The 16682-nt window shown below is 40.8% G+C and overlaps 2 protein-coding genes across 3 annotated transcripts; one reads left to right on the forward strand and one right to left on the reverse strand.

Moving 5' to 3' along the window:
- The first annotated feature begins 2229 nt into the window (after nt 1–2229).
- Nucleotides 2230–4594, forward strand: LOC103712407 (zinc finger protein GAI-ASSOCIATED FACTOR 1-like). The gene is made up of 3 exons (XM_039133941.1): nt 2230–2379; nt 2976–3388; nt 3512–4594. Exons 1-3 carry the CDS (start codon nt 2230–2232, stop codon nt 4464–4466), a joined length of 1518 nt encoding a protein of 505 aa, XP_038989869.1. The 3' UTR covers nt 4467–4594.
- A 5953-nt stretch (nt 4595–10547) lies between these two features.
- On the reverse strand, nt 10548–15777 carry LOC103713274 (DNA cross-link repair protein SNM1). Of its 2 annotated transcripts, XM_008800142.3 has the most exons (9): nt 15087–15774; nt 14024–14204; nt 13634–13873; nt 13414–13558; nt 12693–12827; nt 12349–12415; nt 12184–12261; nt 11072–11124; nt 10548–10992 (listed from the first exon to the last, which is right to left on the reverse strand). In XM_008800142.3, exons 1-9 carry the CDS (start codon nt 15619–15621, stop codon nt 10894–10896), a joined length of 1533 nt encoding a protein of 510 aa, XP_008798364.2. In that variant the 5' UTR covers nt 15622–15774; the 3' UTR covers nt 10548–10893. The 2 variants fall into 2 exon arrangements, with proteins under 2 accessions (XP_008798364.2, XP_038989394.1); XM_039133466.1 differs by lacking the exon at nt 12693–12827 and having other exon boundaries at nt 15087–15777.
- Between the last annotated feature and the right edge of the window lie 905 nt (nt 15778–16682).

The following is a 16682-nucleotide window of genomic DNA, read 5'->3' on the forward strand; positions in this document are numbered from 1 at the left end:
GGCACCAGCTAGGGCATGTGGTTGATGGAGCTTTTACTTCATACGGACACGCGATCATTCAGTCTTCTTTGTTTTAAAAAATATGGGATAGCAAAAGATTTCAGACTCCTATTCGGCTCAATCAAATGATTCTGATCATCTCCTGAGAGCTCCCACCTTCAAGCTTTCTCAAGATTAGCTTCGATAGGAGTATGTTTGTTGGTGGGTGTAGGGTGAGAGTGGAGTTAATTTGTGATCAGAGAATCCGACTCCGGACTGGTGACGACAGGCGGTCGGCACATCTACGATATCTCAGTTTCTGGAGTGGAAATGAAGGCAGCTTAGGAGGACATCACCTATGCAAGAAGCATCTTGAGAGCAGATCGCATTCACCTTGAAAGTGACTACCGTGGTTAATTGGTGGATTTAGAACCCATCCAGAGCGGTCAAAGAGCCCCCATTGCTGTAAGACATCTACAGGCACGCGATGGATTGTATTACTTTTCAGGTCAACTATGTATATCGGGAGGCGAACATATGACCGGGTTGCTTTTTATATAACTTGGAGGTTGTTTGTGGGACAGGTACGAGGCTACTTCTTTTTCTTTCCATTATTTCTTATCTTCTAACTTCGGTGGATGTACTTACACTAGTGTTCTACGATCTATTCATCGATAATAAGGGTAACATATTTCTGTCTCTAGAATTCCCACGCGGCTGTTTCAATCCCTCTCCTCCTTCCTTCAATTCTCACCACGGTACCAGAAGTTTTCCATCCTTACTGACTCTTCAATCCTAGGGATATCCATGCTTATCACTTTGCATTGGGAGGTGTGAATGCTGGCCTGCACTTCGCCACCTGCACCTATTATAAAAGGTGCCAATGGGGTCGATCCCCTATATGCATCGTCCGAGATAATGCGAGTAGCGTGCGAGAGCGAGTGTGTGAGAGGGCGTTCGAGCGTGGTCCAGTTTTGGAGTTTCTTGTTTTAGCGAGCTGTCGCATAGCCATTTGTGAGTGCCCTTTGTGTCAAGTGATCTTGTGTTGGAGCATCATCATGCATGTCTTGCTTTGCAGAAGTAAGTTTGGTGGTAATAAAAGTACTCTGATATTAAGTTTGAAGCTCACAATGTGCTCTCTTCTTCTCTACAAACCAACGTGCACCCGTGTTTGGCTCCACATCACCAATAGAAGGACACGCTTCTATTGTTCTTAGGAAGATACTTAAGGTTGATTGGTTAAGATCAGAGAAGCATTTGCTTAAGTACATAAACTTATACTATAGAGTTTCATTTGGCCATTCTTCAACTCTGTGCATCAATTTGTTTTAGTCTTTGTTTCCATTCAGACGGCTTCTTGTAAACTATAGAATGAGACGATTGAGGGCGACAAGCTCCTCCGTGAAAGAAGTTATTAATGATCACATCAGAGCAGTTCGGCCTAACAATAAAAATGGCAAGCATTGTCTGTTCACACGGATCTCTTCATTGTCACCCTCCCTTTGTCTCCAGGAAGTTGTCGCTTACCCTCCCTCTATTGTTCTTATCAATATTTCATCTATTAATTTGCTTTGGTTGAGGCGAATTACCGTCAAAACCTTCTCTCAGCAGTACAGACGTCCTAGTACGTGACCACGAAAAAAATAAGCACCATTACCTTATTCTCAGAAAAAAAATCTTGATATTAATTTTAATATTAATTTACTTAATTTGATCTTCTTTGCTAATATCTGTCTGAGATGATGGTGCAAAGCTAGTTATGAGGCACTTAAACCTGATCGCGCGGATTGTTAGAGCCAAATCTGGCATTAATCTTTGCCCGATCGCCATTTAGCATATAAGAAATACTTGTGCATCAAGAGAAGTAATTAGAGAAAGAACTTAAATTTTTGTGCCTATTTGGATTTCTACATGTTTGGGATATTTTTGATGTAAGGTTTTGAAAGGGATCTTTTTCTTTCACTCCTATATAATCTCATGCCATCCTCGGCAAGCAAAGAGACAAATAGCAAACTGCTAGCATCGATGGAACATCAAAGAACCTTTTTATATGGCAATGGTGCAGTCCAAATGATGAGGAAACAATTCCTTAACCCAATTTAATATCTACTGGACTGCAGGTTTTGATATTGAAATGGAATTTTCTCATTCCCCTTGTACTCTTTCTTTCTTTCACCTTCTTACCTTCCCTTCGTTCTATATAACATCAGTTCTCCTTCCAACATGACCGGAATTAATCAATTCCGGACAATGTCCAACGCATCTGAAGAAGAGTCGTCCCAGAGCACTCCTCATCAGCAATTACAAATGGGAGGTTGCATGCCTGTCTCAAGCAAAGGAGACACAAGTGCACCCGTGACAAAGAAGAGACGAAGCCTTCCAGGCAATCCAGGCAAGGAGGCACACTGCATCCTGTTTCCCATCAATTTTTGATGACTACATATATAGCTTATATATCTTGTCACAAGATGTTTCAATACAGAATGTTCGAGTTTAGAAATTTAAGAACTTTTTTTTTCCAATTAGCTCCTGTATTGAGAACTCTAATATCGGACTGTAATTAAATATGCACCTGTTGCTTTGAACAGCACCTGAGATTTTGCTGCATGTCCGTTGTTTAAAAAAATATGCAGAAAATAAAAGGCTATGTGTAAGTTTTTTGATAATTTTATTAGCATACCGGTGTGCTAGAGTATGCGTTATGATTTATTAAACAGCTTTTTAAGATGGAATATATGGTTTGATTAAGCTATCTGCTACGACTTTGAATTTAGAATTCATGCATGCTCCGGTATCATCCGAGCTGAGAAATACAAAAAATTGGATAGCTAACTCTAATTTTTTTGAAGGGAACTCAAAATTTTCAGTGGCATATCAACCATTCAACATGAGCTTTTTCTGAACCATGATGAATGACCTTTTCTGAATTGGAGAAAAATTAAACTTACAATAGGTTACTAGGTTTCGCTCCTGTGGTTTCAGAAGACTAACTTTAGCATATCCAACTTGTAGACCCGGACGCGGAGGTGATAGCTCTTTCTCCCAGGACCCTTTTAGCAACAAACCGGTACATATGTGAAGTGTGTCATAAAGGCTTTCAGAGGGATCAGAACCTTCAGCTACACAGGAGGGGTCATAACCTTCCATGGAAGCTGAAACAAAGGAGCGGTGCAGAAGCTAAGAAGAGGGTATATATCTGCCCTGAGGAGAGCTGCACTCACCATGACCCAAGCCGGGCTCTAGGTGACTTGACAGGCATCAAGAAGCATTACTCGAGAAAGCATGGGGAGAAGAAATGGAAGTGCGACAAGTGCTCCAAGAGATACGCAGTTCAATCGGACTGGAAGGCTCATGCAAAGGTATGCGGCACTAAAGAATACCGCTGCGATTGTGGAACGATTTTTTCAAGGTATGCGTCAATCCTCTTTCATTTTGGAGTAGAGTGCTTGAAAGTTAGATTGCAAGCAAACAAAGTAGTGCATAAGAAGAGCAGATAATTTCTATAGGCTAAATTCTGTTCTTGTTGCTTCAGGAAGGATAGCTTCGTGACTCACCGAGCATTCTGCGATGCACTGACTGAAGAGAACTACAGAATAAATCACGGTCTCGCCGCCATGGTTGGAAGCTTGCATAGCCAGGCACAAGCAGTGCCTAGTTTGCATCCCTCCACCACAGATACAATTACAAACCCATCCAACTCTGATCGGAATTCAAACAACCCTCTAAGATCCTTATCACTAAATCCTTCAATTCCAGGCAGCTCCGATATGCTTTTCAATCAAAGCACGACACGCACTGCTTGTCTCCAGCTTAGTGGAAGTGGATCGAGCAGTCACCACATGTCGATGGGCTCTCCTTTCATGTCCGCAACCGCTTTGCTCCAGAAAGCGGCGGAGATGGGAGCGAAGGTCAGCGATGATTCAATTTCTCCTATACTTCTCAGAGGTTTCACGGGCTACTCAGCTGCACCCAGAGCATCGGGGTCTCTCAAGCAGCCTCTTAGCGGTCATGGTGATGTTTCTTCTCAGTGCCTGGGCTCCTCCATAGAGGAAGGCTCCGCAGCTCGTAATCTGGGATTGATGTCCGCAACATCCGGTGGTTCGTATGTCGAAAACCAAAGCGCCCTTCAGGCGAACTCAAAATGGACTACCAGTGATTACAGACCTCCAGCATTCTCTCAGAGTGGACTGGTTGGCCTCTCTCTTCCAATGAGAGCAGAAAACCAGACTTCCATGGCTGTTTTGGGAGGACAGATGCAGCAAAGCACTTGCGAAGAGATTGCGGGGGATAGAGAAGTGAGAATGACTCAGGATTTCCTTGGCTTGGGACCCCTTGGAGATGCAGGCTTTGGCAATCCTAGCTATGATGAGAGTGCAGTTGCGCTAAATTATTCGGATGGGCAGCAGCCAAGTGGACATGGAATGTATCCTTATCATCAGATGTCTGATGGTTCAGCTGCGCTGGAGAAACCAATATGGGATTTCTAGGTGGACATGACCGGTTTTATTTCAATCTGCTAGTTTTTGTTGGCTCATCACTGAAGCAGTTTTGTAGTAGAGGTTCGTTGTTGGTAAGTAGTATTTTAGCAGTAAACTTTTTTTTTTTTTTTGATGATGAAGAGGGAGGCAAAGCCACTAAAATAAAAGGGTTGCAACAAGGGGGTTGCCCGTTTTGGTACACTCGTCCAAGCATGCTTAACTGTAGAGTTTTAATGGGATTCGGTGTATTAGTGCTAGTATTTTAGCAGAAACTATCAAGTTGTCTTTTGGTTTCATGAGGTCTGTTTGAGCATTGGCATAGAAATGGATCTTGAATTTAAATTGGAAGTCTGTTTGTGTGAACCTACTTATAATCTTTGAGGTGCAACATGAAAAGTTGACCGACTATATGCATAAGAATTGTGAAACTTAGATTGAAGAGGCTTTTTCCTTTATTGCTTTGTTTTTGTTTTTGTATTAAATTTTTTTTTGTCGGGTGAGGATGAGGGCTGATGGTTACAATATGATGACAATAAATTTTCCCAATCAAGTTGGGTGGTGTTTCCTTCCCTTTTCGCAAAAGAAAGAGAGAGAGAGAGAGAGAGAGAGAGAGAGAGAGAGAGAGAGAACTGATCAAAATCATCGACATATATGCATAAAAATGAGTAAATTAACTAAAATAGTTTGTCAAATTTGTCCCCACATTACTTTTATAAATAAATGGCTCAAGTGACTGTTTTTTTTTTTTTATGTAAAAGATCGGATAGGAGACTAGAATAGGTACATCGAAATAGAGGAGGAAGGTGTTTATGATTTAAATTGAGTGATGGAAGAAACATTGAAAGGGGTACGTCTAAAATGCTTAGCTAACTGGATATCCTTATTTTTTTATTTACCACCTCTCTAACTGTTTTCTAGAGAAGAAAACATATATTGATTATATCAGCACTAATACACCGGATCCCATCATAACTCTGCAGTCAAGCGTGCATGGACAAAAGTGGTACTAGGATGGATGGGTGACCCTCTCAGAAGCCCCCGTGTTGCACCCAAAAGAAGAAGAAGAAGAAGAAGAAGAAGAGGAGGCAGCTTTGCCTCCCTCTTCATCAAAAACAATTATATAATAATAATAATAATAATAATAATAATAATAATAATAATAACAACAACATATAGCGAGCAGATGCCCAATCATCCTCCATTATCTCAGCCTTTAAATTCAAACTCTCTTCTTTCTTTCTGGCCCGAAACATCCTCCACCCCTACACTCACCAACCCAAGAAACAACAACAAAAAAAAACAAAAACAAAAACAAAAACCAAACAATAAAGGAAAAAGCCTCTTAGATTTAAGCATCACATCTTAGCATTGCGTTGTAAACAAAAATCAAAGAAAGTGAAGCATTAATTTTTGTTGTGCTGCTTTGCTTTGGTTATCAAGGATTAATTTCTGTTCTCTGGTTTTGCATTGTCTTTACCTCCTCTGTAAAGCAGCAACATAGTTGCTGCTATGTACATTCTTCTGCTTTCTTCTTGTAAATATTCTTCCACTTAACAAATTCAGGGTGGCTATTGCCTCCCTTACCATCCAAAAAAAAAAATCAAAGAGAGTGGGCTTTTGATAAAACGCATGCTAATGGTATTATCTACTTTTAAGTGACATTCATATGCTAATTCAACCATGAGGAGACAGAAATTTATCTCTGCCTTTTCGCAGTTAAGCATGCTTAGTCCAAGTGGCATTAGGTATAGATTTTGCTAGAGATGAAATGGATACACATTTCATAAGAACAAAATAAGAAGTTCTTGAAAAATAAATTACCGTTGTTTTTCGAGCATCATTGTGATCAGAGAAATCTGAAAGGCATTTTGAGGGGTATGCTCTGTATCCCCCTTAGTCCTCCAACTGGAGGCCTTTGAGGGATACAAAGTACAAACCCCTCAGCGATAACACCACAAGACCTTCGGACAATGATCTTTTCTGATCAACTCCTGTCTCAGAATTTGAGCCACTTTGGTAGGGGGTGTAAGGATTGCACTTGCCTATCCGTTAACTGCTATGCAGAGCTATCCATTACCATGGAGTTATATAGAAGTATAATTACTATGCTTAACATTATAGAGTTGACAGAATCTTGAAATATCTTCTTATGTTTCTATCTTATCATGCATCAAATGCTTAACGTGCCTCACGGGTCTAGTGGAATATATTTGATGATCTATTTTATTATGTAAATTAATTCTGCCTCACCTTTGGATAAAAACTATCAAGAATAAAGTGCAAGCATAAATTTTGACCATTAACACAGCTGAAGGGCCATGAGAATGTCTACCAATATTCTTCTGAGAATCGATACTTTAAACGCATGTCAAGATGGACCCTCTGCCTAACCATTGCACCTCTTGCGAAAGACCTCCATGAAGATAGCCAATGACTGCATGACAACATTCTGATGGAAGCCCAAGACATCATTAAGTTATCATCTTTCTACACAATCCAGTACGCTAATACATGAACTTCAAATTTAGAGCTGATGGCAGCTGATCGGCACTTAATTTGAATTGGATTGTTTAGATGATAACAAATAATTATAGAGAAAATTGAAAGCCAATCCATTAATTGATTGCTTCATGAACCATAGCATGGGCTCTATCCAATTATGGCCGTCGTGCCAATCATGGACAGCCATGATTAGAGCACCCATCCTCTCCATATTACAAACCAGAGAGGAAATGAACACTGTGTAAGTGTATGTGCTTCTGACATAATTGTGCAAAATTTTGTGTGCCTACGGAATGGATATAAATGCATGCAGAAACAAATATTAGTGCATATAATACTACCTTAAGGATTAATTTGCAAGGTCCTGGATGAAAGCGTGCATGAGTAAACATCAAAGTTCCGAGTGTTAAAGGACCAATCCCTTGTATTGCATCTTTCTATTATTTTATTATTATTATATTTTTTTTGTAAATGGCTGGAGAGGGACCCTCACCAGCTATCTCTTGCATTGCATGCATGATTATGAAATACGAGCTATCTCTTTTTGAGTAATATGAATTATGATGAGCTATCAGATGCTTCGGGATGCACCTTGCACTGACTTCCTAGTTACCTTATAGTCGAAACTGGGAACCTTGTTTAATACGAGGCTCACCAGTTTCGTATGGCTAGGATGTTATGGTACGTACCTGACATGCATGCAGACATGTGGTCATGCTATCAGTCATGCATGTCTATATATGTGCCTTCTTAAGCATCAGGATACGATGCAGCTACAAGCTGAGCCCATTACCGTCATGGATGATCTATGCCATGGCAGTTGCCGAGCTTATCAGCCGTTGGAACTACTAAAACAGAGATCTGGGTGCCATCTTTAAAACACCATTCTACATGCTTTTGTTTTAGGTCTAAATATTGTACTCAACGATGCAAGGAATTTTTCTGGGGGCATAAAATATCGGAGTCTCATCATCCAGCATCAACAATGAGAATACCCAATCCACCATGAGAAAGAATGTAGCAGCTGAGGACAGTGCCGTGCATGGAAGCCTCCATTTTTGAGATCACGGAAGTCAGGTTGGCGCAGGACCTTCAGAAATATTACCCCGCGATTCACGCAGGCACCACAAACTAATCTTCTTCACTTGGTTGGAAACCCTATATACAGCCAACGCTTTTGGAAGCAGCTTTATATTTTGCTGCTTTGAAGGTGCACATTCGTGAGGTTATAACCTAATTATTTTTGTTCATTATATGGTTGTCATTTGCCCAAAATATGTACTTAATGTTATTAGTTTCAACTGGTGAATTGGAAATTTCAGACCAATATTATAATTATAATAATAATAATAATAATAATAATAATCAAATAAAAGGGCTTGCAAACCTTTTCGCTAGCTGTTTTAGTTTGAGAGCTTTTCCATTTTCTTAATTAATGAAATAGTTTGGGTGGAAGAGTGGCTCATACAATTTCTCCATCCTCATGCATATGTGATCCTCAACCCCCTTCCCTTCCTTTCACTTTATGAGGTTAGCATAATTTGAATGCAAGATGTTGTGCAAGTTTCAAAGGCAACCTACCATAGTTTTTTTTTTTGGGAAACCACAACCTACCATAGTTCAACGGCAGCACCTAGTGCAGATAACCTTCTAATTAAGAGTTGTTTAGTGGTACACTAGAGGTGCATCCTCTTCATCTCCATCAAAATCTTCCCACTGGGGGCCTTTGAGGGAGAAGAAAAGCAAACACCTCAAACTCTGCTTCCACATCATATTTGCTCCAAGCAAGCCTCCAATTAATGCAAGAAGCTAGCTCCTAAGTTTCAAGAATTAAACACTAATATATTTTAGGTTACCATGCCAAACTATGCACCTCCATGAATTAAACACTAATATATTTTAGGTTACCATGCCAAACTATGCACCTCCATGAATTTATATAGGTGATAAAAGAGATGTTCATCGCATGCTAGCGTGACAAAGGTCCTCACCTATAAAGCTAGAAAGCCATTTCCCTCAAAAAAAAAAAAAAATGCAAAGGCTACCATGCCAGTCGTTCATAAGCTCGTCTCTCAGACTACTTGACAAACATCAAACACCAACTAATGGAATGGGGTCTTGATCATATATGCCAAAAGATCGATGTTGATAGGCGAGGGTTTAGGTTGTATCTTTCGGACGAGAGAATGATTTATCTTCTTTTACGACATTAATTATCGATAATTGTTAGATACGTTCTGATGATTGACATCGTAAAGAAAAATCAATTATTCTTTCGTACGAGAGATACGATCAAAACCAATAGATGATTGCTCTCTATGATCATCTTTTAGGATGGAATCTACTCTTTGGATGTTTGTGGCGCATCGGAAATCAAGGTGCGGAGCTCGACTCAAATCTCAACCCAAAGGTCACTCTAGAGCATCTGTTCTTAACCGATGGATCTTATCTATGATCGAGAAAAGAGCACTACAAATAAGTGGTCAGCTAGTAAATGGGCACGAATTCCCCCACTATGAAATGAAGAAGCCGAACAAGTTGATGACAGGTTTACAAGATGTTGAGGAATTAGGGTAGAGGGAATACCCAGAAGCCTGTGAATTACCATTACAGGATTTGTGGTTGACCTCCGAGCATGTTTTTTTCCAGTATCGTAAAGAGGAACAGGTGGAAGGACCCCACCAAGTTCCTAATGGTTTCGGATTCGTGCATCCTTGCTTCGAGTGGAGCTCCTGGTGGGTTTAGTGGACCTGATAACTTATTTAAACAGCAAGAGAAGCTGCATTGGCCTCTTGGGTCCCACACTAACTAATGGGCACTTCCTTTTAGGTAGAAGAATATCTTGGTTAATATATTAGATAGTTACCAATATAAAACAATTAATTACTCCCCCCGCCATTGACAAATTCTTCAACATATGACTTTTCATGCAGCTTGGAAGGTGCCAACTTACTAAGTTGATGAGGTCTTGTTCTTGTAACCTGGGACTGAATATCGTCTTCGCCGTCCATCCTATGAGAAAATACATGACTTAGAAATGTTTGTCATGGAGGTGATATAGAAATCCCCTCGCCCTCCTAGAGTGGATCCATGAAGTGATGCAAGCGGCTTCCGCCCTATCATCCACCTAACTACTTGCAAGATCATCAGCAATTCTTGTGGTCATGCCTTCTCCAACTCCTCCCTCTTCGATGACCTTGTTGGCCTCGTCCACCACTCTGCTCTCCTCGACTCCCTCGCCTGTGATGAAGTCTTCGTTCCCAAGCCCAAGTCGATCTTCCCGATGCCGAGCTGGTCGACAAAGAGCCTATGGTGCAGCCAGCCATCTTGCCCTCACGGATGAGCTGAAGGATGGGCCCGGCAGCCTTGTAAGCAGACTAGACTGCTAGCCGACCATGCCCTCCGAGATAATTCAATGATAACCACGAGAACAAGAATTTTTGAAGATCTTCGCATGATAAAAGATTTCTTAAAATATGATGATATGATACAATAACTGTGTATGTGCTTGTACAAAGCAAGCTTTTCTATTTCTGTTTCACAGGTCAAGTAAAATCTTCTTTGAGGATAACCATTGATGTAACAAAATTATGTCATGAAGCAATAAAAATTCAAGGAAGGATTAATAATAACAGTAATACAAAATTCAATACATCTCAAATAAATCAGTAGAACACATTGAAGAAAGCTAATTATACCAGGAGGAAGCAGGAACTATTAAACTGAAAATTAGTAGCAATCACTTAAATCAATGTTCAGCTATTGCAGTACATCCACCTGGCAAGAAGCTTTTCTGTGCCAACCAGAACCAATTAGGCAGCTCTTTCAGTTCCACTGAGACATGACTGGCAAAGGAGATTGGCAGCTGACAATATGGCCAGTTCGCAGCAAGATGTTATGATAGCAGAGCATAATTTCGAGCCTAAGTGCATCTTTAGGATTTCAGCCATTCACGGAAATAGGCCTGCATCTTCTCACGACTAGTAGGATTGCCAGCATTGACAGTGGGAATGATCTTGTCAGGCTTCAGGAACTAGCGGAAAGGGCATGAACAAAAATGTGGGATTAAAAACATATGGATAGAATTAGGGCAAAAGATTTGCTTATTTTACCTTTACAAAATCTCTGAGCTCTGGGAAACTCGAGTGCTCACTATAAGGAACCCCTGCAGAACAAAGTAGCTGATATCTCAGACTATGTTCTCAAATTCAGAAAAAGCAAGCAACGTGCATCTCATGGCAAGCAGCACTAACTAGGAGTTTTTGAGAAAGCTTAGTAACTAATTCAAATCATGATAGTGCCAACCTAGTTTGAATAACAAATACAAAATCTGACTCCAATTTTACAGATATATTAGAGGCAAATTTGCATAAACTAAAATCATTTTATCAACGTCGGAGCACGCAGGAAATTATATGAAGACCATCCAATACAGCCCATAATCCTGAATACTTTCCAGTATTAGAAACATCACTTAAAGTTTAGCTTTTAAACAGTTTTAAATGGATTTATTGATGCTTGTATAATTAGAAATATATAGATGCATATTTTTTGGGTAGCTTCTCTTCCCATCTCCTTGAATTTACATATGAAGCAACCTCAGAAGAGATATTTGCCGCTAGGCTCAGCCTGTGCTATTTAATATCATCAAAGCTTTCCATAAAAAGAAAATACCAAAGCTCCGTGAAAGAAATGAAAAAGGACATTTTTATTTGGGTGTCTGCAACATAATAGCAGGATTCTTTTATTTAGGGTGGTGCATTCACTTCGGAATCTTCTCGAGAACTCGTTCCACTTCCTAGGTTTTTTTCGGTTTTTTTTCAAAGAGACGCTTCCTCATACCCGCACCCAATCCACCTCCAGTAACTAAGATCTGCACCAATATGATTTGCCTTCCCTGCTTCTGTGTATATGTCACGGTAAATGTCTTATCAAATTCCATATATCCTCTCCCAAGGGACTCAGGCATGTAATGATGCTTATAGAAAAATATTCCGAATGACTTATGATGTAGAGAAACAATAGAAAAGAGAGAGACATTACAACCGTTCCACATTATTATACCTTTTGCCATTTGTGCGCGCGCGCGCGTATGTGTGTGTGCGTGTGTGTGAGAGAGAGCATGCAGGAAAGTCACTTTGTCTTGCCTGTGGAAGATGATTTGGAAAAACTGAGACGCTTAGGAAGAAACTTCTTGTCAAAGTGAAAGATGGGAGCAGCTTACCGTAGATGGTAATGTTGCCTTTAGAACTGGGTTTAATTAAATCTAGCTGATTTCCGGTAGTTCCAGAATAAGTCCAACCTGGAGAAATAGACCAAATGAGAAAAAAGTCGCATTAACAACTGCCAGTAGAAGCTTGTTAGATAGCCAGTACGGTAAACGAGTCACCTGTAGGACGAAATGCCAGGACAGCTGCATATTGTTGCTTGTAAGTCTTCAAGTATTCACTCAGATTCTAAAATACAACCAATGCTACATAAGCAAACATGAAAATTATATATATTAACAGGAGAAAAAAGAAAAACGTTGTGCCACGCCACTCTGTTTACCACCCAGTTCACCCTCTCATGTGGCGCCTGATCATTGAACCCACCCTCCCCCCCCACCAAAAAAAAAAAAAAAAACCAACCCCATGAATCATATGAATCTCCTCCTACCATGTTCGATGGTGAACTGAATGGTGAATAGGGTGGTGCCTTATAGAATTACTCGAGGACAAATAATGTCTAGACCTCATGTCGTAAGAAAGAAATTGGTAGAACATGCAGTGGAGAGGTCCGCCCGCATGAACAAAGCTTTCTAGATAGCTCAGGCCAATCAAATGACTGCAAAATCCGTCTCCTTGAAGAATCTGTGTATATTGGGACCTAGAAAAGGAAAAGCACTAATTTAAGAACTAGAAATAACGTAGAACTTCAGATGTATTAAAAACAATGAAATATGCATATAATCATCTAAAATAAATAAATCTAAAACCGTAGGACGTCCTGTCTTTAAAAACCAAATAAGAGTCATCATCAGTTTGATCATACTTGATGGCCCCGGTGCCAAAGTCCTCCAAAAATTCTAGTCCTCCATCTAAGACTGCTTGAGTTTGTACATCAAATTAAAGAGCCCATGACCGGCGGTCTTTTAGGCTAAGCATGTGTTTAGAGAGGCCAATGGGGCCGCAGAATTGATGGCTTCTTATGTAGCCTGCCACTCCGGGATACCCTATGGGCTAGGAAAGCAGAGTCGTTTAGAGCACTCCGAAACTTGTTGTTTTCTGATTTTATTGGATATATTCATACTCGTAATGTATGAAATGCCCGTTTTAGTGTATACACACATATACGTGTATGTATATGTGTGTATGTGTGTGTGTGTGTGTATATATGTATGTATGTATACACACACACATATATATATATATATACACATATACAGTTAAAAAATGAGTCTGGATGTTTCTACCTCCAAAGCTTGAGAAATCGCAGCGTAGACATGCTCTTTCCCTATGCTGTAAGCTCCAACAGCAATAAGAGTTTTTGGCTGCTTTTCAAGACATTTACGAGCTGTCCTCACGATAAAATCGACAACATCTTCTTTTGGTGGGAACCTGGATTTCAGAAGCCAGCTTGTACAGAGACGAAGAAGGATAAAAATATAGACCTGAAAGGATCGGGGAATTCACCTATACTTGGGGTTGCAGTATGTTGTATCAAGGTAAAGCACATTGATGTGGTGGCTGAGAAGAAGAGGGTAGGACTCCATCTGTTTGCATGCCCTAAAGTCTCCAGTATGCAGATGAATTTGCCCATTGCTCAGCCTAAAATGGATCAGAGCTGCACCAGGGCAGTGATTGGCCTCCAACAGCGTCACTTTGGTTCCCTCAATAACATGTTCAGCATCAAGTTCCAATGGGCGGATGTAACTGAAACCATGGTTTCAAATCAACAGTTCATAGCAGTTAAAATTCAAATAGCTGCAAATTTCAAGTATCGGTTGATAAAATAGATATGGAAAAACTGCAACAAAAAAGTAGTATCATTAAGAGACTTCTTTATCAGAATATATGTCTTACAGTGCATTTACCGAGAGACACATTTTGACTAGGCGGGCTGTGAGTGGAGTGCAGTAGATAGGGCCATGAGACCATTTCTTGCCCAAGCCACCATAATGATCATGGTGGAAGTGGCTGAGAAAATATGCCGAGCACCCTTCAATTGGTCCATGCCGAAAAGCATCTACCGTGAACGGTGTGCCTGCAGGTATTAAGGTAAAGAAAAAGCTAAAAATTATGGAAAATGCAGTTCTCAGAAGCTGCAATGCAATAGCAGAAGATAGAAATAACTGAGGAGCTCGAAGGCACGACTTTAACCATCATGGAAATCAGGTATAATTCAAGGATAGCCTACTGAAGAATTTTCTTAAGAAAATTATAATCATTGTCAGGCCTCCATTGTAACCATTGCACTGGTATTCTACCACATGAGCAGCATGAAGACATTCTGCAGTCGATCGCATCCATCCTAAGCAATGCTTCCGTTACTTTCCATCACCTTATCCAGCTGAAATTTTCTGGCCAGCATAAAAATAAAAGGAAGTTTTCCCCCGAGAGAGGCATTTCCTTTATTCCATACCTCATTCTACCAGTTACGCAACCACCTAAGCAGCAGCAAGTAAACAGAACCACTGAAAAATTCAATACCTGAGCCCTTGCGGACTTTGTGTTTGATGAAATATATAGACTTGGTTTCGAAGCAATGTATTTAATAAATAAAGAGATCTTAGCATATTAGATCAGCAACACGATCTTTATTTCTATGAATACAACATTTTGGCAGGAAAAGCAGAACGCTCCATCAATTTCAGATGTATAACAAATCAAATTTCTAAGCAGGAATATGATCTAATGAAGCTCAACTCCTTCCTCCTGATATTTAATGATTTTTTTTTGGCGCCTCACACGGTCACACGATTGGCCCTCAGAAAAGAAAAAAGAAAAGATAGACGTCTACAAACAAACAAGACCACATATAATTCATAGATAGTTGAATTTAATCTAATATTTCTGGGAAAGTTATATCGAAAGATTGAGCCCAAGAAATGATCATAGACGATGTAAACATTTTAAAAAGCCTCACCTGGAATTTTCTTATAGAAGGGGCAGACAGGAAGCCGATCGGATCCCCTATCAAATCTCATCCTTTTTAGTTGAGGAACCTCCTGATCCACACGATCCCCGCCCCCAGCACCTCCGATCATCCTCCGCCGCGTCTTGCGAGACGGAGACGAAACCAAAGATCCCGATCCCGATCCCCATCCATCCGCCGGCTTCTTGATCCCCCACATCTGGAACAGATCTCTTTGAACGAGCTCCCTGTTCTCCTTCCCCGCCGACGACTCCTCCGCCAGGCACGACCAATCCGTCCCGCATCGATAGAAATCCGAAGCGAAATCGCTGGTGCTCGCTATCGAAGCTTCGATTTGGGGATCGCCTCCGCGATCCCCGCCGCCGTCGTCGAAGGAGGAGGAGGAGAGAGGGCCGACGGGGAAGCCGTTCTCGTCGAGCTCGTCGGAGAGGGGGAGGCGACCGTCGGTGGTGATTTCTAATGCCATCGGAGGACAGGAGGAGGAGATGGCCGGGGATGGCTTCGACCTTTTCGGCTCTTCTTCCATGGGCGCCCGCGATGAAGGTTTTTGAAATGGCCGGCGGGAATCGACGCCATATGAGGGATTTCGCGGAGGGCGGGGGAGCGCTCCGAAGCGTTGAAAACCATTGGTCGCGACGTGGCCTTTCGCGAGTCGGTGGTTTAGATGCACCCTCTTCGCGAAAACTGCCTTTGAACCCTCTCATGATACAAGGCTGCCAATTAAAGCGGGAACCGCGGGTGCGGTCTTGGGTGGCTTTTGGGTCTCGTGGAAAAGGACCGTCGGTGCGATTGCTTTGGGTCAAGGCCAAATCTCCTTCCTCACTCAGATCTGGCTCGCCTGACTTGGTTCCATAGATTGGATGCATTGATAAGCAAGGATGGATTTGGTTTAATATTGGTGTCGCATCTAGGAGTTGAGCATAATTTTGTGTTTGATAAATATTGATTTTGCTTTATTGGAAAAGGACAAGTATACAATTGGAATTTGTGACGAGCCACCAAACAATATTTTGAGTACAATTTGACGCGGGGTATGTAGCATTATTTTGTATTCATGTTATCCCGACAAATTTGCAAGTACGTTGCTTCTTGTTGAATGCCGATGATGTAAAACTCTACCTGTCACGTTAGGTAGATATTGAGAAATTTTATGTGACTTGATTGACCACCAATATTTACGATGAAGGAAGTAATTTACACCTCCAAAAGAATGTTTATTCGACTTCTCATCTCATCTAGAACATATGGAGTTAGTCAATAATAGTAGAGAGGTTGAGGATATTTTCATCTAGAGTATTTATAAACTACAACAATGTAGTATTGTCTCATGAAAAATCAACCATTATATAATTTTTAGTGCTATGCTATAGATAGCACATCTTTTGCACATTATGAAAAAGCATTAAAGAAGTGCCATAACTTTGATTAGTTAATCCTTAATCTCCTTCTCCGGGCTCAAGAGGTCCATCATTCAAACCTTAGTAATGGCATCCCAAATATATTTCTTCAGAAATTTAGCCCAAATATATTTCTTCAGAAATTTAGACAAATCACCATGATATGTGCGTGCATGCGTGCGCGCGTGTG

Source organism: Phoenix dactylifera, chromosome 14 (assembly GCF_009389715.1).
Source record: "Phoenix dactylifera cultivar Barhee BC4 chromosome 14, palm_55x_up_171113_PBpolish2nd_filt_p, whole genome shotgun sequence".
Classification (NCBI taxonomy): Eukaryota; Viridiplantae; Streptophyta; class Magnoliopsida; order Arecales; family Arecaceae; genus Phoenix; species Phoenix dactylifera.